The sequence below is a fragment of the Thamnophis sirtalis genome, unplaced genomic scaffold, assembly GCF_051295495.1.
Source record: "Thamnophis sirtalis isolate CommonGarterSnake01/CBP01778 unplaced genomic scaffold, rThaSir2_p1.2 scaffold_7, whole genome shotgun sequence".
Taxonomy (NCBI): Eukaryota; Metazoa; Chordata; class Lepidosauria; order Squamata; family Natricidae; genus Thamnophis; species Thamnophis sirtalis.
The window spans coordinates 75,668,400-75,695,404 of NW_028261387.1; the positions used below are offsets into that span (position 1 = coordinate 75,668,400).

The 27,005-nt window shown below is 36.6% G+C and overlaps 1 protein-coding gene across 2 annotated transcripts in view; it reads left to right on the forward strand.

Moving 5' to 3' along the window:
• The first annotated feature begins 3,565 nt into the window (after window positions 1–3,565).
• ARFGEF2 (ARF guanine nucleotide exchange factor 2) overlaps window positions 3,566–27,005 on the forward strand; it is a 47,448-nt gene continuing 24,008 nt past the window's right edge. The window contains exons 1-12 of one of the 2 annotated variants that reach the window (XM_087720449.1): window positions 3,566–3,888; window positions 13,328–13,358; window positions 14,942–15,065; window positions 15,548–15,694; window positions 17,847–18,026; window positions 18,829–19,048; window positions 20,449–20,520; window positions 20,817–20,980; window positions 22,352–22,482; window positions 23,311–23,545; window positions 23,798–23,897; window positions 26,561–26,700. In XM_087720449.1, coding sequence (XP_087576575.1) covers window positions 3,750–3,888; window positions 13,328–13,358; window positions 14,942–15,065; window positions 15,548–15,694; window positions 17,847–18,026; window positions 18,829–19,048; window positions 20,449–20,520; window positions 20,817–20,980; window positions 22,352–22,482; window positions 23,311–23,545; window positions 23,798–23,897; window positions 26,561–26,700 — 1,683 coding nt within the window. In that variant the 5' untranslated portion in view covers window positions 3,566–3,749. The remainder of the gene's footprint in view (window positions 3,889–13,327; window positions 13,359–14,941; window positions 15,066–15,547; window positions 15,695–17,846; window positions 18,027–18,828; window positions 19,049–20,448; window positions 20,521–20,816; window positions 20,981–22,351; window positions 22,483–23,310; window positions 23,546–23,797; window positions 23,898–26,560; window positions 26,701–27,005) is intronic. The other variant, XM_087720450.1, reaches the window with a different exon arrangement.

Consider the following 27,005-nt stretch of genomic DNA (forward strand, 5'->3'; position numbering starts at 1 on the left):
AAGTTTCAGGGGCTAATGATGGTAATTAAGTCTCTAATATGGAATGTTAAGCGATTGGATCAATTTAGCAGGAAGTGGAGTGCTCAGTATTGAAGGGTATGATTTGGTATATGGCTGCTTGTTTGCTGTATAATAAAGAGGTGGATGAAAATTTTAAAAGTCATGCTCTGGGGAATGCCTTGCTCTGGGGAATGCCTTGCTACGGGTTGGGAAAAAACATCAATATTAATTAAATGACATGGTAGATTTATAAAAAGGTTAAGGTATTCTGGATAAAAATATGATGGATTATGCAAAATGTTCTAAAAAAAAAGGATAAAGTTTACCCCCCACCTATTTTTGTTATGTATAATTACTGACTGTACAGCAGTAGAGATTAACTTGACTTTGCATTTGATAACTGCAGCTAGGTTGTTGGTGGCGCAATACTGGAAGAAGGAAGATTTGTTTACTATCTAGGAATGGACATTGAAAATCACAAACTTAGCAGAGATAGCTAAAATATTTGCATATCTCAAGGATAATTCAAACGAGAGATATAAACAAGACTGGGGAAAATGGATTGACTATATTCAAAATAAATATGGGTCTAGGAAATTTCAGATAGCTTATGATTAAGATCAGAAATGATACAAATTGTTTATAGTTAGCCTAGCAAGGAGGAGCTAAGCTCAATTCAAAGATGTTATTAACTTTCTATGTTTTCTTTAAGTATATCTTAAACTGTTTTTGTTAAAGATTTATACCTTGTATTGGGTTTGGGAAGTCAGGGTGGGGGAAGGTTGGGGGGATCGGGGGAGGGGGGAGCGAGTGGAGTTTACTAAGTTGGAGGAGAGATGTTGGATGATTGTACATATATACTGCTATTTTTTCTTTTTTATGTATATTGAAATGGAATTATAAATACCATCAACACAAAAGGGAGTTTGTTCAGAAGATGAAATACACCAAGTGAATTAGAGGAAGAGTGGGAAGCAGAGGAGAGAAGAAAGATAGGAAGAGAGGGATAGGAGAGAGGGTGAAGGGGGAAGATGAGGTGTATAAGGAGCAGTGGTAAGGGGAGAGAGTAGAAGGAGAAAGGAAGGGGAAGTAGAGTAGAAAATGATGGAGGGAAGACAGAATGTAGAAAGGGGGAGGAGAGAAGGGGAAGAAAGTGTCGGATAAGGTATAAATATGGTGTATAGAGAGCAGAAGAGCCAATAACTGGGTTTTCTTTTTCCTTTGGTAGTTGATGGTAAGATGAATCGATGTAAGTACTTAATAATACAACTTGATATTGACTATGTAATAGTATACATGTGATTATATGCTATGAAAATGGAAAATAAAAACTTTTTATGATCAATGCCCTCTCTCAGAAACCCTCTGGATCTTCACAGTTCGGTCCTGCTTCTTGATTTGGGATAGTGGCTTGGCAGATTTCACTTCCATCACTTTCTTTCTCCACCTGATCCTGGTGTAATAATTTATATATTGCCACTTTTGGGCTATATAGTGTTGAGGTACATGATTACCTTGGCCGTGAAAGGCTTCTGGGTGACCATGGGCCAATCACTTTCTCTCAGCCAAATTCACCTCAGACAGTTGTTGTTGGGGGGAAAATGGGAGAAGGAAGGTGTGTTGGATACTGAGTTATTTCTATAAATAAAAATATGGGATATAAACAAACAAACAAAACACAAATAAAATATGATTAGAAGGAAAAAGCGCTTCCTCCCACCTCCTGGATATCCCACTTCTTGGAGAGTGAGGGGACAAAAGTAAAAGTATTTTTTAAGTAAAAGAGAAACCTATAAAATATATTTTAACTTTAAATATTAAAATGAAACTATTTTGTACTAAAAAGGATTAAAGCACTTTTCAGGGATTAATGGCTGGAATTTAAAAAAAACATTAAAACACAACAGATAATAGAATATTCTGAGAAGACCACAAGATGGTGCTAGTATGTTACAAATGGGATTTCTCTATTCCAAAGTCCCAGTAAAGAGATGGGATACTCTCAAATATTACATCAAGATCATCAGAAGACATTAGAGTTTGGGGGGTGGGGGGGGATCATGAATGAAATATGAATCAACACTGACATTAAAAGCCCACTTTCTTAATCTATATAGAGTTTTAAAGAATCTTAAGCTAACTATAAACACTAAAAAAACAAACCAGAATCCCAACATAAATTCCTCACCTGGTTGTTATTTCTACAGAAATAAAAGACTGATTAAACAGATATTTCCTGTAGTTTTTTTTTACAATATACCTGGGTTTCCCCCAGATTCCCAGCTATTCTGGCTGTTTATCAGAGGCTGCTTGAAGCAATGACATACCTCACTTGTTTTCTGGCCTCTCTCCAACAGTTTCTTTTAAAAGGAACAAACCCACATTTTTTCCTTACCCGTCTTTACAAATAAAATCTCTCACTATGTGATAAAAAGTATTTCTCCCTTATGAAGACATTGATTCTATGAACTCTTCCCCGTTGCCGTTTAATGTACTTTCCTGCCATCCTTGACATGTAAGGAAAGTGGAAAACTCCTGCCTGCCCTGTGGTCTGTTTGCCTTGTTTATTTATTTAAAACATTTATATAGCCAACGGTATAATGTATGCAAGGGAAACGCTTAGGCAAGGCTACTCTTTCCTATGGTAACATGGAAGGTAAGACAGTTGATGTTTTGAAGTAACCATCACAACTTTTATGGTGTGTCAACCTGGCTCTCATGTGACTTCTAACAATGAAATTCTAACTGTAGCTCTGACAATGAATAGACCACCTGACTCTTTTCTATACAGGCATCCTATTACCTCTTGTCAACTACTGTCCCAAAGGTTCTTCCCCCCCCAAAAAAAGGAAATTAGACTTTCTTGTTTTGTTTTTTTCTTTATAAAATGTTTTGCTTCTCATCTTCAGTTCTTACTGAAGTAAAAAGCACCTTTGGGACAACCATGACCCTGGAAGATTGAGACGCTCCATAGGCATTTTATTTATTTATTTAGTTTGTTACTCAGGTACAAGATAACAGGAATAAGAAGAAACATGAAGAAGAACCCAGGAAATAGGTACAAATAAATAGGGACAGTAGGACAGGGACATTAGGCACGCTGGTACAATTGTACATCTATCTGGGAATCCGAACTAGAGCTCCTAAAGAAAAACATGATGATGATGATGATGATGATGATGATGATGATGATGATGATGATTGGACCTTTTAACTCAGGGGTCCCCAAACTTGGCAACTTTAAGACTTGTGGACTTCAACTCCTAGAATTCTCTAGCCAGCTGGCTGGAGAATTCTGGGAGTTGAAGTCCACAAGTCTTAAGGTTGCCAAGTTTGAACTCCTCTGTTTTAACTCTTTCTGCACAGCACCCCCATCCATTTCTTGGCCGGGTTCTTACTGAAGTAACCAACCCGGCCAAGAAGAACGCGCCGGGAACACATAAGCCCCACCCATCCGTCCCACCCAGTTCTCTCCCTCTTCCCACCCGCGATGCCAAGCCCCGCCTCCTGACATCACGGACTCGACAGGCCGAGGGAGGCGTTCCACAAGGTGGCTCCCGAGGAGGGAGGTCACGTGATGGTTTCAATATGGCGGCGCCGTGTTGCTGTCTAGCCTCAACACCTCCACCTCTGAGGGAATCGCGCGTCTTCCGGCTCATGGAGTTCCTCTGCGGCCGGAACCTCTGAGCGCCGATCCCGCTCCGGTAAGGGCAGGCCGGGACGAAGGTCTTTCTAAGTGCAAGAAGGCCATGCAGTTCCCGGCCCGCGAGGAGAACACTCGCACGAAGAGTATGTTCGTCTCACGGGCCCTGGAGAAAATCCTCTCCGAGAAAGAGGTGAGGCGTCCCCCTCACGGACAGCTGAGGAGAGCCTGTCAAGTGGCACTTGGTAAGTTGAAGGGGCGTGCGGAAGGTCGGCTATTTGGACGTAGAGGCGAGGGTTGATTAATTCCGGTTTCTCCACAGCCACCCCCCCGCCCGCCTGCTGCCTTAGCAGGGCTCCCCGGAGCCTGTCAGATGTTGGAAGCGCAGCTGACGATAATTGCCGCTTCCATTCCCAGTCCTCCTCCTTCGCCCAGCTCCTTTCCCCCGGAAGACAGTCGAAGGCAGCGGCCAAAGGGCGCTAGTTGAGCCTGAGGAAGCTTATCTGCATTATCAACTCCCAGGCCGTCTAAAGCTCACCTTTAAACTAGCCAGATATAGAATAGAATAGAGAGCACTGCACACCAAGACAACTAGACACAAGAACAGTTTTTTCCCCCTAACCCCCTCACTCTGCTAAACAAATAATTCCCTCACCACTGTCAAAACCTTTCACTAAGGCTGCATTACTATTAGTCTTCTCATCGTTTCTATTGCCCATCTCCTCCCACTTATGACTGCAGGACTGTAACTTTGTTGCTTGTATCCTTACGATTTATATTGATATTGATTGTTTCCTAATTGCTTATTTGTACCCTATGACTGTCATTGAGTGCTATAACTTATGATTCTTGATGAATGTATCTTTTTATGTACACTGAGAGTATATGTACCAAAGACACATTCCTTGTGTGTCCAACCACACTTGGCCAATAAAGAATTCTATTTTATTCTATGAGCCAGATATGAAACTCTAAACTCTGCCTCTGGTTATAGAAAGGTGGCTCTCCCCACTCAAGGCATCCTCATACATTTCTTGCTCTTTGGTGGAATTCTTGTTTCGGTCGGCTATCAGGCTTCTGTAAAAGGTACACATCTTTGGGTGTGAATTTGCAGATTTGCTTCTATGGAGTCTATAATAACTGTAAATAACCAGCTTGGGACCCTGCTCAGGGTTCTAGATCCATCATTCCTCAGGGTCAGTGAAAGGAGAAATCTAATTGAATGGGTATGTTCTTTACCCCTGTGACCCCATAGTGAGGATCTTTATACTTACAGGAACTCCCTCTCAAGTGTCTGGGGATTCATAGATAGATACCTGCTTGCACAGTTTCTCTGGCTCCCTAGTTGCTGTGTAATAATGTCAACAAATTAATGCAGTTGGTGGAGTCAGGACTTGTCATCAGAACCCGCTCTGTAAAATCTGCCACGTTGGATCCTCCCTGGTTTGTAAACAGCTGACTATTTCAGATCTTCTGGCAGGAAGTGTAAAACTGTTCTCTGATCAGGTTAAATTTGTACAAGAAAAGATTTCTCTTTGATTCAGGAAATGAAAGTAAGGTTTGCTCTGCTTATCTTACTGTAGCATGTGGTACTGCTTGCTATGAATTTCCTGGGACTAAGCAAAGTCCATTTTTTTTCAGTTTCTAACCAACTGCATGAGCTGTGGAGTTTTTTGTTTTTTTTTACACTTTTTATGACCCCAGTAATATTTTTTGGAAATCTGATTGGACAAAATCTCTTATTACAAAAATAATGAATTTACTAAAAGAATAATCCATTGGGGCAAGGAAGGCTAAAAGAAATCCAGACTATCTTTTAAAAAAATATTTCAAACAATTATTTGGAGTTATTCAGTGAGGCTTTTATTTAAAAAAATCACAATTAGTATGCATTATATTATTGTATAGTCACTATTTCTGGATGTTTTCAATCTAAATATAAAAGACAATCTAACAAATTTTGAATGACAGTTAAATTTAATAAATAATATGTTTTAAACAAAGTAATAATTGAGATATTTTTTCCTGAAATATATGCCAACACTATGCTGTCTTTATAAAAATTGCACAATCCTGTGGGTAATGTTCAACTTAGCCTTAAGATTGATTTAAGCTGCATTTTTTTCATATTTATTTAGGAGTAAATCCACTGAACCTGCTAATCTGCTCTCATATCGCACTCATTTTTTAACTATGAATCATATTGCTTTTCACATACCGGTAATATGCTAAGCAATCAAGCAAACATACGGTAACAGTGCAGAATTTGTAAATGTGCAGGTTTAGCCATGACCCAACATAATTGTCTGAATTCAATTTCTGCTTTCAATAAACTAGTACATGAGAATGGAGCAATATATCGCTAAGAAATCTGCTTGCTTAACTAATCAATTATAATTTATTTTGCACTACAATTTTATCTTTTGCTTAAAAATAAATTATGTTAAATTTATATTGTAAGCTCAATTGTTTGTATGTTATTGTCCTTTCAGCTATTTATTAAAAAGCTGTTGATCTGGTATTCAATTAAAACATTGGCTTGTACATATTGCATTTATGCAGCACTTTGATTGTTATATAAATAATACATATTATAATTATATGACTAAATGAGAAGGAGAGAGATCACTATCATAGAGACTGAAGATACTAATAAAATTTTGTACTAAAAATGAATATATTAGAGTGTAGGGTACTTCGGTTGTTTCCAATAGCATACATAATATTTTTTATCTTTTCTGCAGTTCAGAACTGGTGATTACTGATACATTTACAGGTGTAGTGACTATATATTTCAAACTGGATTCAAGGCTGTTTATGAGATAGCAACTGAATTAATCAGTGATATGATTATTGGCAAGGGGTGATATGGCAATTTTGGAAAAAATGTGAAATCGTTAATAGAAACTGTCTACAGTTTGGGGGGGTTATATCAAAAGTATGTTAATGATAGCCAAATCTCTCTCTCCCCTCACCCAATTTGATTTCTGAATTAATGTTTGATATTTTTATTTATTAAATTTATCAATTAAATGCCACCCATCTCCCTGATAATGCAACTCTACAAATTAAAAATTGAAAACTATGCAATGGATATCAGCAATGGATTGGAGGAATATAAATTTGTAAAACTTAATTTAGTCAGACATGATCTTGATTTATATTAGATGTATCAGAAACCAGATCGAACACTAAGAATTCATTTTCTATTGAGTAAGGCTGGTTATTATTTTCTTCTGAAGATTCAAGTTTGGGCTTACTTCTACATTGATCCCTGAACTTGGATCCTCGGGTTCTGAAGTGATCTTAGATATTTACAAAACTAAGACTAGTGTACTAACAGATCTGAACCCAGAACATTAAGGAGGTAGAAGTTAGCAATGTTAATATATGGAGATGATTTAACATATTAAAGGACTTAAATCTTATTTTAATGAAATGAATTACTGGCTTATCCTATGAAGAGAGAGTTCTTAAGAAGCTCAAATGCTATTGTTTCGTACAGGTTATGCTAAGGATTATGTTGAATGTTCATTAATGGTATTTTATTTATTATTTGATTTGCATGTCCATCCATCTTGCCAAAGAGTTTTATGCCGCATGTAATTTTGAAACTTAAACCATTGCACACAGATTTCATGATAGATTAAAAAAAAAGGTAATACCTTTGTAGTACTTGTCTTATTTGAAGATTATTTGAGAGTCTTAGATATAACATTGTGTTAGATCTAGGGTGTCAAACTCGCCTCGTCACATTGCTGTCACATGACATCTTTCCCCTTTGTGGAGCTGGGGTGGGTGTGGCCTGCACATAATGCACCTGGCCTGCGGGCTGCCAGTTTGACACCTCTGCTTTAGATAGTGAGATGGGTGGTGTATAAATTACATAAATAGTAAATGAATAAAATAAAATAACTCCTTTTAAAACAGATATACGTAAGTACAGTATTAGACGATTTACTGTAACAGTACCAAGTGCTATACAAATCACTATCTTTGCAAGCTGAAAGACTACAGCTGCAATATGATTTTATTAAGCTGAAAAATATTTCTAATGGACGACAACTGTATATTATTGAAATATTCTTTGGAAGCCATTCATTATTTAATTCAAAAAAACTTGTTTTGACTGCCAACATTGTTTTGGTATTCTGTAGCAAATAACACTATTTGCATTCTGCCCTATTCCACTTAACTGCAGCACTGCAGGCTACTGCTAGATCAGCAGTTCAGCGGTTCAAATCTCACCGGCTCAGGGTTGACTCAGCCTTCCATCCTTCCGAGGTGGGTAAAATGAGGACCCGGATTGTTGGGGGCAATATGCTGACTCTCTGTAAACCGCTTAGAGAGGGCTGAAAGCCCTATGAAGCGGTATATAAGTCTACTGCTATTAACTGCCTGAAGTTCAGAAAACACAATGAATAACTTCCAAAACATCTATGAAACTAGTTGAAACCATGGTAAGAATCTTACCGCAGCTGACAGCACTCAGCTCAAACTGGTGGCTCCAACTGCCATCAGTCACTAAAACTGTTCTTATCTGCACTTCTGCAGATACAGGAAGAAAGGAAACAGGATAGAAGATTTCTTTGAATTTTTTTTCTGGTAGCAACCACATACTGAACGCACGTGTTCCTTTTGTACTGAATACATTGTTGATCCAAGATTTACTATAAAATATCTATAGCTTTTTAATAGTGAATGTAATGTTTTTTCCCAAAACACACATCAAATTATATCCTAATATACGTATTTCAGTCTGGAATTAAAACAATCACCATGTGTTTTCAACTCCTGAACTAGTTAGGTGCTTCTGAATTTTGCATCACGAGGAACATGAAGTTTTAATCTAATTTAGAAGTAATCATTCTAATATTGCCAAGTACGAGTTGTTAAAATACAATCATTCATTCTTTTCACAAAGTTTATCAGCATTTAGAATTAGAAGTTGAAGGTTCTGTTCTAGCTTACAAGTGAATATTTTTGGCTTTCTTTTCCATTCCTATGCTTCTCTACAAATTAAAATTAACTATATTATGATGTTTAAAATTGCATAATAGAAACTATGTGGAATTAATATTCATAATAGTAACACATTATTTATGGCTATGAAAATAGGCTTGTGTTCCATTATACAGCTTGTCAGAACCACCTTTATGAATTATCACCATGAAACTTTAGTAGTCATTATTTATGCTTTATGCATGTCATATTCTTTTGACTGGACATAATTTCTGCAGCTATTCATCTATCATATGTAAGTTTGCATACCAATTTTTGTATTTGTTAAAGTGTATGTTAATCTATGATAAATTTCTTTTATTATATTAAACAGGCTGCTCTTTGAAAACAAAGTGACTGTGTGCATTTCGACCAATCGGATCTGGGAATGTTCCAACTTCCCCATTCAAAGTGCATAATTTGGGAGGGGGTATCTTCCCAGACACACAGTTCCTGCCCAACGAGTAGGTGACAGCTCTGGACAGGAAGATTTTTACCCAGCTTCACCTAATGTGCCAGTTGAGCCAGTTGCATCAGTTCTTAGAACAAGGGCCCTCAGGCAGTCATTCATGCTCTAATCACCTCACAGCTGGTCTATTGCACTACATTCTACAAGGACTGCCCTTGAAAAGAGGTCCAGAATGCAACAATGTAGACAAAGATGGGCATGCCTCAGTATCCTGGTGTAACACCTCTGCAACCTGCACTGGTTGCCAGTTTGCTTCTGGTGTGATTAAAGAGTGTGGTTGCCACATATAAAGCCCTACATCAGGTGTGTCAAACTCACGTCGCTACTTTGTCATCATATAATGTAACAACTTTTTTCCCGTTCGCTAAAACGGGGGTGGGGGTAGCCAGTGCGTGCCGCATCAGGTCCGCAGGCCATGTGTTTGACACCCCTGCCCTACATGATGTAGAGCCTCATTATTTGAGAGCCTGTCTGTCTCCAACAATATTTGGTCAGTTCAATCTGGCAGGATGGTATACTCCAGGTTCCAAGGATAAACAGTGCCATTTGTCTGGACCCTGGAAGATGCCTTCTCTGTAGCAGTCTTCTGGAATGAGGTTGTCCCTAAACCATTGGAGAGAAGGAATTATGGTCCTTTCTTCCTTTCTGTTGCCTTCTGGGTTTGATTTCTTTGCCATCATTATTCTTTTCCCTTATGCTGTTTTTATATTTTTTACTTATTCTTTGTTTTTAAGTGTGTTAAAAATTGTAAGCCACCCACAGTTGCTGGGAGTTGGGTGGCATTTAATTATTTTTATTAAGTTGGTCTCCTAGTCTGCTTTAGGCTGTGTTTAGCATTTTTGTCCTATACTGAATGCTTCCCAAGGATCTAGGATAAGCAGTTGATATTGTTTAATAATATTAAAGATATTGTTGAAGGATGTAAGCTGCTTCAAGTAAACTTCCCTTTGCAATTGACTGATGATGATTTTGTTAGTGCTGAATGATTTGGATTGCACCCAAACCATCTATTACTAGCTTTGCTTTCTTTTGTCACCATCTATTGGCAGATCTTTATATTTTGCGATTTTTCTCCAGTTCTTTCTCTTCTGTACTGTTGTTCCAGGTATTGCAATGTTTGCTCTCCAGAGTTTTTTTTTTTTTTACTATTTTATTAACAATTGTAAAGTCCTTGGTGTTGTGCAGCAGATGCTTGTCTGATTGAATTCTAGCTTCTTAGTTTTCTATATTGTAGGCTACATGATCAGCCAGAGGTTTAGACTGGATTTGGCATTTGTTATTATGGAAGGCATTATGTATCATTTCATTTTTAATATTATTTTTAATAAAGAAAGCAGCTTCTTTAAAAACACTGATTCATATGGTTCTCAGAATCAACACAGTAATCACAACATCATAATCACACTTTGAGGTATTTTCATTACATTGAGAAATATAGGAATGTGGAAGCAGAAAAGCGGAAAAGCTGGTGGTACTGTAATCATAAAGCATTTATGGTCAAAATCCTAAAATTAAATAGAAGGGAGACATACATTTAAATAACTTAGTTTCTCTTAGGTGTTCTGTAAGATTTAGGTTAGAATTTGGACTTCTGGGACAAAAAGCAAAACAAACAAACCCCACCTGATTCTCTCATTTTTCAAAATACCAAATCTAGTCTAACAGAGATGAACTGTCTATGCATGTGTACAGTTTGTATGTGTGTGCATGCATGTGCATGTATGTGTGTAAGGAATGTGATAGGTGAAGCTAGAAAAAAACCAACATTAGGTAAGAAAGTCTTGTGCAATGCCTCCTGGCATTTCATGCTGCAATCTTAATTTAAACAAATCTGTCTTGGAAAGTAGCCAGTTTAGATATTTTTAAAACTAGACTTTCCAAGTACAGGTATCAGTGAAACGGTATGAAAGTTCAGTGCCACATCATCATATTATAAAGTACAGTAGTATGCAGAATATATTTCTGAAAATTTTAAAATGAGTATTATAATATTAGAGCAACAGCATATTAATTACTGGCTTCTCAAAGCATATGCCATTTAAAAGTCTAATGAAAACAGATATTTTAAAATACCATGCAGTAATGTAAGTCAAATCTTGATATTATTTGCAGTTAAACTGCAGCAGAAGTTGGATAAGAAAACACAGTTGGGCAAATATAATGGGTCATATTTTTTAAAATTATAAATGTACAGAAAGATAATCTACTTACCATATAATTATACTGAGTACCAAAACATTCTTAACTAGCTTACAAAGCCAATAAAGTTGTGACTCATCTCATTTTAGAAAATAGTAAAGGACTGGTAATTGAAGGGACATTGATTTTTAGATAATTTGAATCGGAAATTCAGGACATTCATACATTCAAATGTATTCTGGATGATTACATGTTGTCCTCACTGTAAAACATTTCTCTTAAGGTTAAGACAGATGATTTTATGTGTGACTATAAGACTGGATTAATAGTTTCTAAATTTTGGTTTCCTATTGTTTTATCTGAAAATTTTTAGAAGTATATCATATGAGATAAAATTCTGCCTTTTGTATCAAATGATAAACCTGGGGACTTGCTATTATGAGCAATTTCAGTATTTGAGGGTGAAGGTTCGTTTTCTGAGCTTGTGGGTTGGTTTCCGAATGTTTCATTATCAGGCTAGGTAACATCTTCAGCTAAGATGTTAAACTCTCCTGAAGATGTTACTTAGCCTGGTAACGAAACGTTAGGAAACCAACCCACAAGCTTGGAGAACAAACCTTCAACTTCATCCTACACCCGAGCTACAGATATTTGCCACTATTGCAAATTTCAATATATCCCTGTATTGCTGGCATTGTATTTGTGGATGGGACAATGCCATTTCAAAGCAGCAAAAATTGTTTTGAGACACAGCAATATCTTAGTGCTTCTCGTCAAGAGGCAACCAGGGCTCCCATTGGAGAAGATTCTTGGCTTATCCTACCTCCCACTTCCAAGTATCCTGTGGTAGTTGCATGCTGGCATGATTAGATAATGAGTCCAAATGCATAATTGCCAAAGTACCAGCATTTAGATTTTGGAAGGCAATTGGAATCTGCCATTGTGGCAAGCTCAGAAATGTGGAAAAGTACTAAAGTTTTATTTACTTTTTTGTTAATCAAGAGGAGAAACAGATATGTGTTTAGGCATAGAGCTATGGAAGCAGATAAGGCAGTTTCAGACCAGAAAGTGAGCTTCTTATTAATTATTTAATCTCTTGGGTGAAGAGATCCATGAACTTGATTAGCTCATAGTTCTCTGGAAATTAGTAAATGTATAAAAATATCCTTGCTCAATATCAGATACATTTTACACTAGCTTCAGAAGAATTACAGGACAAAGAGGCTGGTAATTTAGAAGTGTCCTTATTAAGTAAATTACATGATAAACAAGGTTGATGGTGAAAGAAGGTAGCTCAGATCTTCAAATACATATTATGGTCTGCTATATTATTATTATTATAATTAAATCAGCAGAGGTACTTGTGGCACTTAAAAATTACATTTATTATTTTATAAACTTCTAGGACTGCTAATCAAAGACAAACAGTATAATCTGGGCAAGGCATATGATGTATGTATTCATTTATTAATATTAGATTTATTACTTTTAAAACTTTGAGAAGACTTTCCTGCTTTCACTGCAAAACATTAAATATAAATCCAAATGTTTTTCCACAGTTGGGATACTGAAATGTAGATTGTTTTACTTTGTGTATTACTTAAATCGTTTGTTTTGAGAAATCTAGGCAAACATGCTTTTCACAAAATCTTCAACATATAGCTAGGAACCTTAATGAAGTAACAATTAACAGTTCAGAACACACCCATTGTAACATTGAAAAAAACATATAACTATGAAAATAAATTGAGATTTTCATTCTCCATACCATATCTTGTACACATTGAATATTATAGCCACATGGGATAGATTTAGGTTTCTAGGTTGCCAGTTAACATATTCAAGAAAGTCTGGAAGTATGTGAAGAGTTTTAGTAGTCATACAACACCATTACAAATTTGAGGGATACTATACTCCATAATTACTAGAAAAGTGTTATTTTAAAAACACTTGATAAAATTAGCCTACTGTTATGTAGCGAAATCTTTGTTGATACCATCTATCTTAAAAATTCAAAGTTATTTCATGATTATTTTAAACTTTCAACTTATAAAACATATTTCTTTTTTCCCTAGATGAAATAAAAGCAGAATTAGAAGAACAAAGGTAAGTAAATTCTCTGACAACACAATATGTTAAAGACTATTGACCATCTCATTTGAGATATTTGTACCGTTTGTTAAAATTGCAAATAGATTGGCATTTGATATGCACCAAAATGTTATTTTGTTGTTTTGATAAGCTATATAAAGGTAAAACTTTAATGATTCCTTCTGCTAAGTGATATGTTTCCCATTTGCATCAAGACAGGGAGGAGCAGGTGGACAAAAATAGTTTGGAATGCTGAAGAAACTTTCAGAGTTTCCAAAACTTATTTACAACTATTTAGAAAAGTGAAGGATTTGAGGAAGGGGTACATGTTTAAGCAATTCTTGTGACTATGCATGGTTTACTTAGAACTGTCATTCTATTTCAGTTACTAGCAACGACTTCCACACTTCTGAAAGATCATGCATACCACTTCCTTTCTTTTCAACCGGAATTTCTTTCCATACTTATAATTTATCTATTTTCTGCTATTCCTTTTCATCATTGTTCATATCAGCCATAATTTAGGCATGTAAATGGCAGGGACACAGCTAGATTCTGTTTATTATGTATTTATTTGCCTTTCCAATAATGTTGGCTTTTAACATATTCTGAATCTCAGTTTGCCTAATGATATGTTTTGCTTGTCATTAATATAAATCAATGGTTTTAGAAAGAATTCTAATGATTTTTAATACTTTTATGTTTTAGTTGATGATTATTCACACTGTATTTTTGTTAGTAGTTTTTTATCATCTTAAACTCCATAATCATATGAAAAAATAATATTGTAATAACATTACATAAACATGTTATGACTTTCATGTTCTTAATTTATAATTTTGAGGTTGACAAAATTTTTACTTTATCTGCTTGTATGATGTGAGAATCAGTCCCTTTTTAAAAAAGAAATTTTAGACACAGAAGTGATGTCTAATAGTTTAAAAGACTATTTTAGTGGTAGCAGTATGTGTTTGACATTTTCTCACCCAAAAACTAATGATTTAACTTCTAAGTTAAATATAACAGTGAAGAAATACTATCAATTGGTTTGCATAGCAAAAGTATACCACATTACCATAACATACTTGATAAATGAAAGCACAAAATGAAATCTTGTTTGTTTTCTTGAGACAAGTGTTTATTCTGTGCAGCTACAAATTACTGTCTTTCTTGAACACATCTGTACACAAATTTTCATCAGAGAACAACCCCAATCGTTTGTATTTGGGGTGGAGTTAAATTGTCATCTTGCAAAAGGGAACTGGTAGTGACTTGGTGTTATAAGGAGACATAGGGAGTTCTCCTTGCCTTTGTGCTGAGTTTTAATAAGCATGGAAGTTGAAGATTATAACCCTAGGCTTCAGTATTTCAGTTGCCTGCTGACAAACTTAATTCCAAGCAGGTATGAAAAAGTGTAAGCTTTCTTACTCCCAAGTAAAAACAATTGGGATAAATAATAAATGATGAAAGTATTGAGCCCGTTAGATATATTTAACATGTAGAGGATAGTCTGATACAGAACTGGCACTAACTCTAATGTGAAAATAATGGATCAATTTATCACATCAAAATAATTTTCTTTGAATTTTTCTAATTAGCCAAGGCAGCGAAACCATACCAAAAGCAAACTTCATTGAAGCTGATAAATATTTTCTCCCATTTGAGTTGGCCTGTCAATCAAAATCTCCACGAATTGTCAGCACCTCTTTGGATTGTTTACAGGTATTTTCTTTAATTTAATATGTTATTACCTTTGGGTAAATTGATTTTATTTGCTGAGTTTATGTTCTACAATTGTGGGTATATGTGTGTGAATATGTATATAATCGTGCTGTAGAAGGAATTAAAACTTAATTATCTTTTCCTTTGTGCAATGTTTTGAACATTCCTGCTTGATATCTGTTGATTTAGTTTTTAAAGTGCTTTATTTTCCCACACATCATGCTTAAAATATTCTTTTTAATGCCATTTATGTGTGATGTAGGGTTTTTGTTTTTTTTTGAGGGGAAAAATAGAAGCAGATTGATTTTTTTCTCAAATCCCCTCTTTCCCTCTAGCAGAACTTTAATAATTGTAAAGTTCCATCCCCTTCCCTGATTTATTCATGAAGATGTTCTGGTATTTTGAATACATTAAGAGATCTAAGCCATTGAGGGCTTGAAAACGAGCATAATACTGTGGATATATATCTATTTCTTGCCTAGAAACTCATTGCTTATGGACATATCACTGGCAATGCTCCAGACAGTGGAGCTCCTGGAAAGCGCCTGATTGACCGCATAGTTGAAACAGTATGCAACTGCTTTCAGGGTCCTCAGACTGATGAAGGAGTACAGTTACAAATAATAAAGGTAATGTCTTATTGTACCTTTAGAAAACTGGATATTTTGTTAGTCACAGTTTTTTGTTATTTCAAGAAAATCCTTATATTTATTTATAGATCATTTACTTTTTACATTCCACAACATTGATGTATCTCTTTGTATTTATGACTGTATGCCTTATTTAAGAAGTAAGTTCCTTATGGAACATAATAAAACAATTTTTAATGCTTTCTGCCTCCTCAGTTATTTTGCTAATTGATGTTGCATTCTGTGCATTCACTTTTATCTTATTCAAGTCCCTTGTGTTTGTCATTTGGCATCTCATTTACTGCTGCCTGTTTTTAAGTGACTTTTTAAGTTGCAGCAACACCACCACTGTTTTAAGACTCTTTTCAAATTAAAAATTCTTGTTGTGGATGAACTTATTTGCCTTGATATTATCAGTATAATAGATGAATAGTTCTTGAAAATATTCCATATATTTCAAAATGTTTGTCAATGTTTTAAAATATGTATATATATTTTCAGAAACGTTCTCTTTTAAGGGCTTAAAATTGAATTTGAGTTACATATAACATTGAGCCAAATGTTATTTTTCTGTATGTAAATAGAAACAAATTGGTAATGGGAAGTATTGAGAAGGAAAGTATTTGGAATAGGGAGAAAATCTCAGACTTAAAACTTACCGTAGTCTTAAATAGAGTGAGCTGAAAAGTTAAGCTCCCATTGAATTTTTTTGGTCTTGCTTTTGGACAGGCCAAAGTATATGAGTACTTTCATCCAATGTGCTAATTCATATAAACTGTAATTTACTGGCTTTATTCATCAGAATGGCAGTTCACTCAAGATGCCTCATCATAATCAAATCACACTACAGCATAAGATGATTTGAGAATACAGCCAAAGATCTGTAAGAATGTTACATTAATTCCTGGTTAAATGGATAAGATTATAATAGTGTCATTTTAATAGCACATAAGAGTACAAGTTCTATGATACATACATGTTCCTAGATATACAGTTCTTCGACATTTCCACTAGTAATATGAAAGCAATACTATATGAGCCTAAGAAACAGAAAATGCAAGCTATAAACATGCAAGGATTGTCTTATTTCACTTATAAGTCCTTTAGACATTAGACATAAAATAGCAGTATGATTTATCTGAAAAAAATCTGACATAAAATAGTTGTTACAGATGAGGTGGCATTTTCCCAAACAAGAAATTGCTTCTGTCTTTGGGGTATATTTCCTGCCTTCTAAAAAGACGGATTTAAGATACATATACCCTGTTTCCCCCAAAATAAGCTACAGTATGTTTTTACAAATGCGCCTAATATAAGCCCTATCCCCCAAATAAGCCCCACTTAAGAGCCTGTGCAGCTGTCTGGCCACCCATTCTTTCTGGTTATTTGTGTTGCTGTGGCCGCGAGGTGGTGGAGCTGCCCTATGCACTCTGCACGGGCTCACTTCAGGGCCTCTGCAGCCTGGCCATCCATGCCCTGACACCTGCCTTGTGGTGGCAGCACCGGCATCCATGTGCAGCTAGAGCCCACGTGGCCACTGACCCACTTCTTCTGCTTGTGTGCAGCTGCAACTGAGCAGAAGGCTAAGTGGTGTGTAGGTGCCGCGGCCATGAGGCGAGGCAGATGTCGGGACATGGATGGCCTGGCTGTGGGGGCCTTGAGGTAAACCAGTGTAGAGCATGTGGAGCAGTTCCACCCCTGCTCTTCACCTTGTGACTGAAGCATCTGCGCATAACTCAACCTCCTCCATTGTGGCCATGAACAAGCAGAAGAAGTGGGCAAGTGGCACACAGGGTCCTGCTGGACTGGGCTGTTGCAATCGCTGCGAGGTGCAAAAGGTATCAGGGCATGGGTAGCCTGTCTGCGGGGGCCCTGAGGTAAGCCAGTGTGGGGCATGTAGGGAAGCTTCACCCCCACATCTCACAGCGGTGGCATTAGAAGCAAGCAAAAGTGGGCCTCCCGTACAATGAAAAAAATAAGACACCTTCAGAAAATAAGCCCTTGTGCTTAAATAACACCCGGTCTTATTTCCGGGGAAACTCGGGTATCGTCTCTTTTTTAACCTTTATTAAAGTGCCAAATAATACATATTTTTTTAAAAAGATTTTGTCAATTTTCATTATTATAATGTCTATGTGCCTTTTTTCTCTAGGCTCTTCTCACTGCTGTCACATCTCCATATATAGAAATTCATGAAGGAACAATCCTTCAGACTGTTAGAACATGTTATAACATCTACTTGGCCAGTAAAAATCTCATTAATCAAACAACTGCCAAGGCTACTCTCACTCAAATGCTGAATGTCATTTTCACACGGATGGAAAACCAGGCTGTATGTAACACGTTTCTGTCTCTATCTTATATACACATCTTTAAGTACTGATATATGCTATTGTTTTTCTTTTTTTATATTCATGTTGTACATTATTACTCAATTGAGAGAGTTTGGGGGGGTGGTTATTTGCAATTTGCTTATTTTAGAACTTGCACCACAGTTGTCATTGGTTTTCCTCATAATGGTGGGATATTGTGCTATCAATAGCTATCCTAATTAGAAAGCATTCCAAGGGTGGCAAAAATGGAACTTGGTAATTAAAAGTTTTAGGATTTAGGATAAACCTTAAAACTTCTATCTGCTGTTTTCTTCCCCACTTTTTCTTTATTTGGCATATTACAAATGTGATATTGTCTGAATCAGGCAAAAATCTAGTTGGTAAGATATCTTTGAGTCACAATGTACATTTTAACTTGTTGTTTCCTATCCAAGTTGTGGTTGATAATTACCGTATTTTTCAAGAACACAAGAAAATGTATTACATATGAAATGTTATTTAAAATTAACTACCTAATCACATAGGCTTTGGGTGTTATTTTAAGCAATTAAAAACATACAACATCCAGTAGTCTAGTCTTTAAATAATAATCATAACAACAACAACAACAATAATAATAATAATAAGTGAAATCAAACCCCAGCCCGGAGTCTCTTGGAACATTAAACAAGGCATTAAAATATGTGGGAAAGCAGAAACATTTGTAACCACTTTAGAGTATTTAATTAACGTTTTTTTCTGTTCAATATTTTTGGTAACATATTTTGATGTATGTTGTGCACACACTTTCATTTTTTTAAGATACAAGAGACAAGAGAACTAGAAAAATCAAATCAACAAAAACCCCAGTCTCCTATGATTCATACCATGTCAGGGTCTCCTAAATTTGGCCGATTGAAATATAGTCAACAAGAAAGCAAACCCTCAACTCCTGTGAAAGCAGACTTGACTAATGGAGAGCCTGAAAAAAAAGAAAATGGAGATGACAAACCACAGGATGATTCCACTTCTGCAGTACTTGGTAAATAAAACTTTAGTATATGTGGCTTAAAGCTTTATGAAACTCTGCTTCAATGCCAGAATTGCATTCCACTCACTTCACCTATTGTGTGCTAACTTCATTATAAAGACACTGGTTTGAATTTTGCAAAGCTCTCTATTACATCTTAACAATAAAACTATGAGATTGGCTTAGTCAACAAACCATGCAAAATATCTAGTATCTGAGGATGGCCTTGAAGAGCTGCTACTAAGGCAATGTTCAGGCAAGCATGGCTTCAATCCATTCCAAGAAATTAATTTGAGTAAATGACCCAGATTGCCCCCCCCCCCAGGGAGGAGGAAAAGCACATTCAGAATTGCAAGATTCTGTTACTGTAGATGTTTTAATTAAAATAATTTTAGATCTATATGATCTAAATTTAGATCTATTGGTTTTTTAGTCTGATGTGTCTTATAAAGTTAAGAGTGTTCAACATTAAGTCAAAGAACCCTAACTTAGATGTAATGGCTAATTGAAGCTTAATACAAATCAGAACTGTTGCAGCAAGCCAGAGCATGATTTGGGAAGGGGAGGGGGGAAGAAATGTAATGCCATGGCATTGATACAGCTGCATAAATCATAGTTTTGGATAATTCTTCAAATGTAGTTAAAGTAAAGTAAAATGATTAATCTAGAATGGCAATTTTGATTTATATATCTTTCTTAAGAGAGTATACTTGTACATTTTGATGAATTCATTTTAACATTCCATCGGTTTTCTTCTGTTGCCCATTTTAAAAACTCCAACACACAAGGTATTTTTTTAAAAAAATGGTTGTCGGTTGGCAATAGTCATATCAGTATATTAAAATAAAGTATGTAACAACTTTAGGATTTCTGTTCTACCGTTCTGTGTGTAAGGTATATAAAGTATAGTTATCAGTATAAATTTTCAGATAGGCTCTATCTCAACACAGCTATTGATTCTCAGTGATTTTTAATATCTCAGCACTGAGCAGGATGTATCCATAAGTTGCAATTCAGGGTACGATGTATGTTACAATTATGTGACATTGTGATATTCTAAAATGATATAGCATCCGATTTGCCTTTGAAGAAAGTGTACAGGTATCTTGGTAAACATGCACATTGAGAAATCTCCAGGAAGCTTTTGATAATTGTAACCACATTCTAAGGTGAGCCTTATTTTATGAGTAGTGCAACAGCTGCCAAGCTGGTAGTTGCATCTATCAGAGAAGCCTAATTACAACATTGAGGAAGTTTATAAGTCTCCTGTGCAAATTGGATATGAATGGTTAGTTTTTCCTAACTAGGCTTTATGGATTTACAAAACAAAATAGGGAGTACTTCTTTTTTTAAAAGGGGTGACGAATTGCAACTTTTTTTTCCAAATAACTTCTTAATATATATTTTATCAGAAGAAGAAACTGAAGGAGGCAAAGAAATTGTTAAAGAAATCTTGGAGGATGTGGTCACTTCAGCGGTTAGAGGTAAACGTTATTTGGTTAGGTCTCTGTCTTTCTTTCTGCCTTTTAAAAAAGAACATCCTCATTCTTAATTTTCTTCTTTAGCCTAGCGCTCTTGCTGAGAATAAGTTAAAACCAGAACTAATTGCCTTTTCACATAAAAGATTCTGTAACAGCCTCTAACAATTCCCATATCATTAGAGGAAAACTGACTCAGTACTTCAGCAAATTTCTATTCTCTTAGTGTTTTCTATTGACTCTCTGAATTAAATTATTTACAAAATGCTTGGTATGTAACTATGGCAAACATAATTCTTCAGCCTCTTTAGACGAAGAACTTCTGAAGCAAAGTCTGCCTGAATCAAGTAGGATTTTGTCTGAGCTGGGAACTGCAGTTCTTGCTTCTCCAGGTGGCAGTCATGAAAATCAGCAAGCAAATGGAATTTCAGATGATAGACAGTCTGTCTCCTCCACAGATAATCTGGTAGGGGTTTTCATCATATCATAATTTGAATGTAAAACTCTTAACTTTTGGGAGAAGGAGGATGGTTTGTAGATAGGAATCTGAAGCTAGGGTTGGAGAAAGCTCTAAAATATTTGAAAGGGCAAACAAATGGTCAAAACCTATGCATTTCATTACCAATGTATCTGCTTAGGTTGGTATTTACTACTATGATAAAACAGATGCTGCCGTGTTTTGTTGAAGCATGAATTTGGAGCAAATTATAACAAAATGTACACGTTATTTTGAAACATTAGCCTAACAATCTGTTATGCGGTTAAATTGTACTTTATATCAAAGCTTTTAAAATTCCACCTTAATTACTTTTATAAGCAACTCAAGGTGGCACATATGCCTAATACTCTTTCCTCCTCCTGTTTTTCCACAACAACTCTGGGTTGGGCTGTGAGTGAGTGACTGGCTCAAAGTCATCCACTGGTTTTCATGCATAAGGCCGGACTAGAACTGACAGGCTTTGTCTGGTTTTGCTCCATCTAATTAGCTGTAGCTATGATTTATTAACATATCCAAAAAAATTAGTTGTACTTTGTTTTACTAAGATAGCATTGCATAAGATTTCCTATATTCTTATGCTCTGATGATTTAGTTACTGTAATGATAAATATAATAAATATTGCTGTGTCATAGGTAAGCATACATGAATGTGCTGATTTTTTATAATGCATTTTTAACCCACCACAACTGGTTAGATATAATACATATTTTAATTCAAGCACTTGGATCTTAACCTTAAAACTTTCACACTTTTAATAGAAAATTATAATAGAAAATCCTAACAAAACAATTAAAAATACAATTAAAATGTTTAACAGGAGTTCAAATGATATAAATATATGTACTGTAGTTGGCATTAAGAAAAGTTTTGAGAACTGACAGAAAAATTATGAACATCTTTTTGAGCTTACACATTAATTAATTTCTTAAATGAATGAAATAAAGTAAATGAATGTTAGATTCAACAGTAGTAATATCTTTTATATCATCTTTATTTAGGATCTGACTAAAATAGATTGTAGGCTCAAATGATTCACATTCAAATTTAATCAATACCTATCTACTTGAATGCTATCTACTTAAATTGAGTGTCTGTGTTTTTACTGGTATTTTGTTGGAAAAAATGGGAAATTGTTAAAGCTTCATGAATCTCAGATCTCACACACACACATAAATACACACACACACATACACAGAGTTACAAGTTCATTCTTGCTTAAGGTTACTCTCAAAAAAGTTGTTCTGCCTTTTAATGTTAGATTATAATAATCATTAAAGAGTCAAACATCTGTCAACTTTAGCCATCCTAACTAATTCTTCTGTGGCTTTGATGTTTAGGAAACTGATGTCCCTGGGCCTCAGACAGCTGCCAAGTTCTCCCATATCCTTCAGAAAGATGCCTTTCTTGTATTCCGGTCATTGTGCAAACTTTCAATGAAACCACTTGGTGATGGGCCTCCAGATCCCAAGTAAAAACTAAAATAAAATTTTTGATTTGTATTCTCTCCATATGCTAATACAGTTATCAGAGAACAAAATTAATCACTTACAATTTGATTTTACCTATTCATAACTGCTTATGTAGAAACTCTAAAGTATTTTAATAAAAAGAAGAAACATTCTTTTAATAATTTAATTTACTTTCTGACTGAATCTGCTGTTTTCCCAATGACATGTAGTACTAAGATTGTATATACTGTATAATCAGCTACAGATATAAAACTTGAACACCTTGCTTTTCTTAAGTGATCCAAGACTATCCAAGTACCAAGTTTAGGTTCTTGCAAATACCAGTGGGCCAAACAGATGCTTTTGGACCTATCAACTTACATGTTTTATTCTCAAGTGTCAGAAAAGGCAATAATATGTAGATTAGTTATTGAGTTATTGATATTGCTGCAAGAATAGAAGATGTATGTGTGTGCAAAGAAGAAAAGACAATACTAGAAGTAGCAGAATACATGAAAAGACATGTGAGATTATTTTTCCAAAATAATTTGCTTTATTTCTTAGTTTAGTTAAGACTAAAGTCGAGTCTTGTAAGTTTTAGTGCCTTTAATAAAATAATCGTCCAATACTGCAGTGCTATTCTCAATGGCATGTCATAAAAGAAAAGTTGGATATTATTTCTCTTGATATCTATAATGAAGTGAATTAGAATCTATCCATTTTAATTATTCACAAAAGTGGGACATGATCAAAGATTTTGAGATTTCAGAGTCTTATTTCAGAGTAACATTCCACAAGTATCTTAGCAAAGAAGAAAATGCTCTTTTCTTTCTTTTTTTGTATTTAAGATCTCACGAATTGCGCTCTAAAATAGTATCACTTCAGCTGCTGCTTTCGGTTTTGCAAAATGCTGGTCCAGTCTTCAGGACACATGAAATGTTTATAAATGCAATCAAGCAATACCTTTGTGTAGCATTGTCTAAAAACGGAGTGTCTTCTGTTCCTGATGTGTTTGAGCTTTCTCTTGCAATCTTCCTTACCCTTCTTTCAAATTTTAAGATTCACTTAAAAATGCAAATTGAGGTAAGAATGTTTTGGATTTTTTTCTTTATATTAAGGGATTTATATTCTCTTTTGGTTAACTTTGTACTAAACATCACTGGTTCTGTATATGGTTTATCTCTCGGATGGATGTAAAATGTTTCAAAATGTATAATTTCAGCATTTTTAAAAAAAAATTGAATGAGTTTCACCAAGAAAGAACAATATATATGTAGTTGGAATTACGCTTATACTACAAATATTTTTGCTGCTTTTTACATATGTGTTGAACAGGTGTTTTTCAAAGAGATCTTCCTGAACATTTTAGAAACTTCCAGTAGCTCTTTTGAGCACAAGTGGATGGTTATTCAGACTCTGACTAGGATTTCTGCAGGTAATTTGCTAATGTCTTAATAAACCTTATATTTCTTTGCTTTCCTAAAAACATATAAAGGAATATTTCATTTCATTTCATTTCATTTATTATATTTATATGCCGCCCTTTTCCCCCGAAGGGGACTCAGGGCGGCTAACAAATCAAATCAGGGAAAGCAGGGGGGGGGGTACAGACAAAAAAATAAAAAATAAACGATACATAACAATACATAATTTAAAAACACACAACAGTCATACCATTCCAGACGGGGGCAACAGCTCTGTGGGAACAGCCAGGTTTTAATGGCTTTGCGGAAGGCCTGGAGGGTGGTGAGGGTTCGAATCTCCACGGGGAGTTCGTTCCAAAGGGTCGGAGCAGCCACAGAGAAGGCTCTCTGGGTAGTCGCCAGTTGACACTGGCCGGCGGATGGAATTCGGAGGAGGCCTAATCTGTGGGATCTAATCGGTCTAGCGGAGGTGATTGGCAGCAGGCGGTCTCTCAAGTACCCAGGTCCAATACCATGAAGGGCTTTATAAGTGACGACTAGCGCCTTGAAGTGTTTCCGGAGACCAATAGGCAGCCAGTGCAGCTCGTGGAGGATAGGTGTTACGTGGGTGAACCGAGGCGCACCCACGATCGCTCGCGCGGCCGCATTCTGGACTAGCTGAAGTTGCCGAATGCTCTTCAAGGGCAGCCCCATGTAGAGCAGGTTGCAGTAGTCCAGTCTAGAGGTCACAAGGGCACGAGTGACTGTTGTGAGGGCCTCCCGGTTCAGGTAGGGACGCAACTGGTGCACCAGGCGAACCTGGGCAAATGCCCCCCTGGTCACAGCCGACAAGTGGTGTTCAAAAGTCAGCTGTGGGTCCAGGAGGACTCCCAAATTGCGAACCCTGTCTGAGGGGCGTACTGTTTGACCTCCCAGCCTGAGAGATGGAAAACTTGGCCAATTAGTAGGAGGGAAACACACCAGCCACTCGGTCTTATCCGGATTGAGAACAAGCTTGTTAACCCCCATCCAGTCCCTAACAGCCTCGAGGCACTGGCACATCACGTCAACTGCTTCATTGAGTTGGCACGGGGCGGACAGATACAGCTGCGTATCGTCCGCATACTGATGGTATTTTATCCCGTGCCGTCGAATGATCTCACCCAGCGGCTTCATGTAGATGTTAAACAGGAGGGGGGACAGGACCGAACCCTGTGGCACCCCATAATTGAGGGGCCTAGGGGTCGATCTCTGCCCTCCGACCAACACCGACTGCGACCTGTCCGAGAGGTAAGAGGAGAACCACCGTAGGACAGTGCCTCCCACCCCCACCTCCCGCAGTCGTTGCAGAAAGATACCATGGTCGATGGTATCGAAGGCCGCTGAGAGGTCAAGGAGCACTAGGACGGAAGCATAACCTCCATCCCTGGCTCTCCAGAGATCATCGATCAATGCAACCAAAGCAGTTCCGTGCTGTAGCCAGGCCTAAATCCCGACTGGAAGGGATCTAGATAATCGGTTTCCTCCAAGGACTGCCGGAGCTGAAAGGCCACCACTTTCTCAACAACCTTCCCCACAAAGGGGAAGTTGGAGACTGGACGATAGTTGTTTAACACAGCTGGATCCAAAGATGGCTTCTTCAGAAGGGGTCTCACCACTGCCGCCTTTAGAGCGGGGGGAAAGAACCCCCCCCGAAGGGAGGCGGTAACAACCGCCTGGATCCAGCCCCGTGTCACCTCCCTGCTGTTAGCGACCAGCCAGGAGGGGCACGGGTCCAGTACACATGTGGAGGCCTTACAGCTCCCATGGCCTTGTCCACGTCCTCAGGGGTAACAGCTTGAAAATCAATCCAGTGATGTCCTTCCAGATTCTCCCCTGGTGCCTCGGCTGGCTCTGCGCAATATATGCATCTAAATGTAGGCATTTAGGGGAGATCCACCCCCCCCCCAAAAAAAATTCTTGTAATTGTATCCTGGTGTTTGTGTCATAAGTTTTTCCTATAAGAGTTGCATGAAGAAAAAAATGTAGCTGATATGTGGGATTTTACTGTATTGAATACATTTGCACAATTTAATCTCCTGATAAGAATAGTAGGTTATACGATCCAGTCCAATATTTGTGGTCTCTGGAGGTTAACTCCCCTACATCCCATTAGCAAATTTTACTAGCAAAATGAAAAAGTCAGCAGCACATTTTTTTTCTTAACAGTTTTTTTTTCTTTAAAAAAACCCTAAATTAAAATTTCTTCTTCTAAAGCAGGCTGAAAATTTCAGACCAACCCTCTTTGCTGTTTCTTGCATCCTATTTTCTGATGCATGTTTACATCTGTCTTTACATCTGTTCAGGGGTTTTACTTAAGTATTGAAATCAGACTTCACGCATGGTTAAATAGCACCATATCCAAATCACCATTTAGAAGCAGTCTTACTAAAGGTGTTTTGGATATGAAGGACAAACGAGAACAAAAAGGACTATCCGGATTTGCATGAAGCATTTAGTCCCTTTTGAAAACTCAGGTCCAGGACTTTTATAAGGTTAGGAAACATTCCAATCCTGATGTCATAATGCAAACAACCCACTCTCCTTTTCCTCAATATATGTTCTTGATTGCAATGGAAAATGCCTTGTGATATTGTATTGTCTCTCTAAACCATTGCCAGTAAACTGAATTTCATAAACTATATTTCCATTGTAGATGCCCAGTGTGTGGTGGACATATATGTTAACTATGACTGTGACTTGAATGCTGCTAATATCTTTGAACGGCTTGTAAATGATTTATCTAAAATTGCACAAGGACGTAGTGGACATGAGTTAGGCATGACACCACTACAGGTAGGATCTTCTTCTTGTTGTTTTATTCTGAAATTATTCACCACAATCAGTAACACTACCTCCTAAATAAATATGCATAAATGTTTAATAGTAATATATGTTTGTATTCTTGCTTCTTTGCACTAGTGTATCCATGTTATTCTATTAACTTGTGTATCATAGAGTTTAGGAGTATATTTACCTTGGACATAGATCCAGACTTGAGTAACAGTGATAGAAGAGATAGTACTATAATCTATGCGTTCTTAAATCATGATTGAGTTTATTTTATACAAATCCATGGTATTTTTAGTCAATCAGCACTG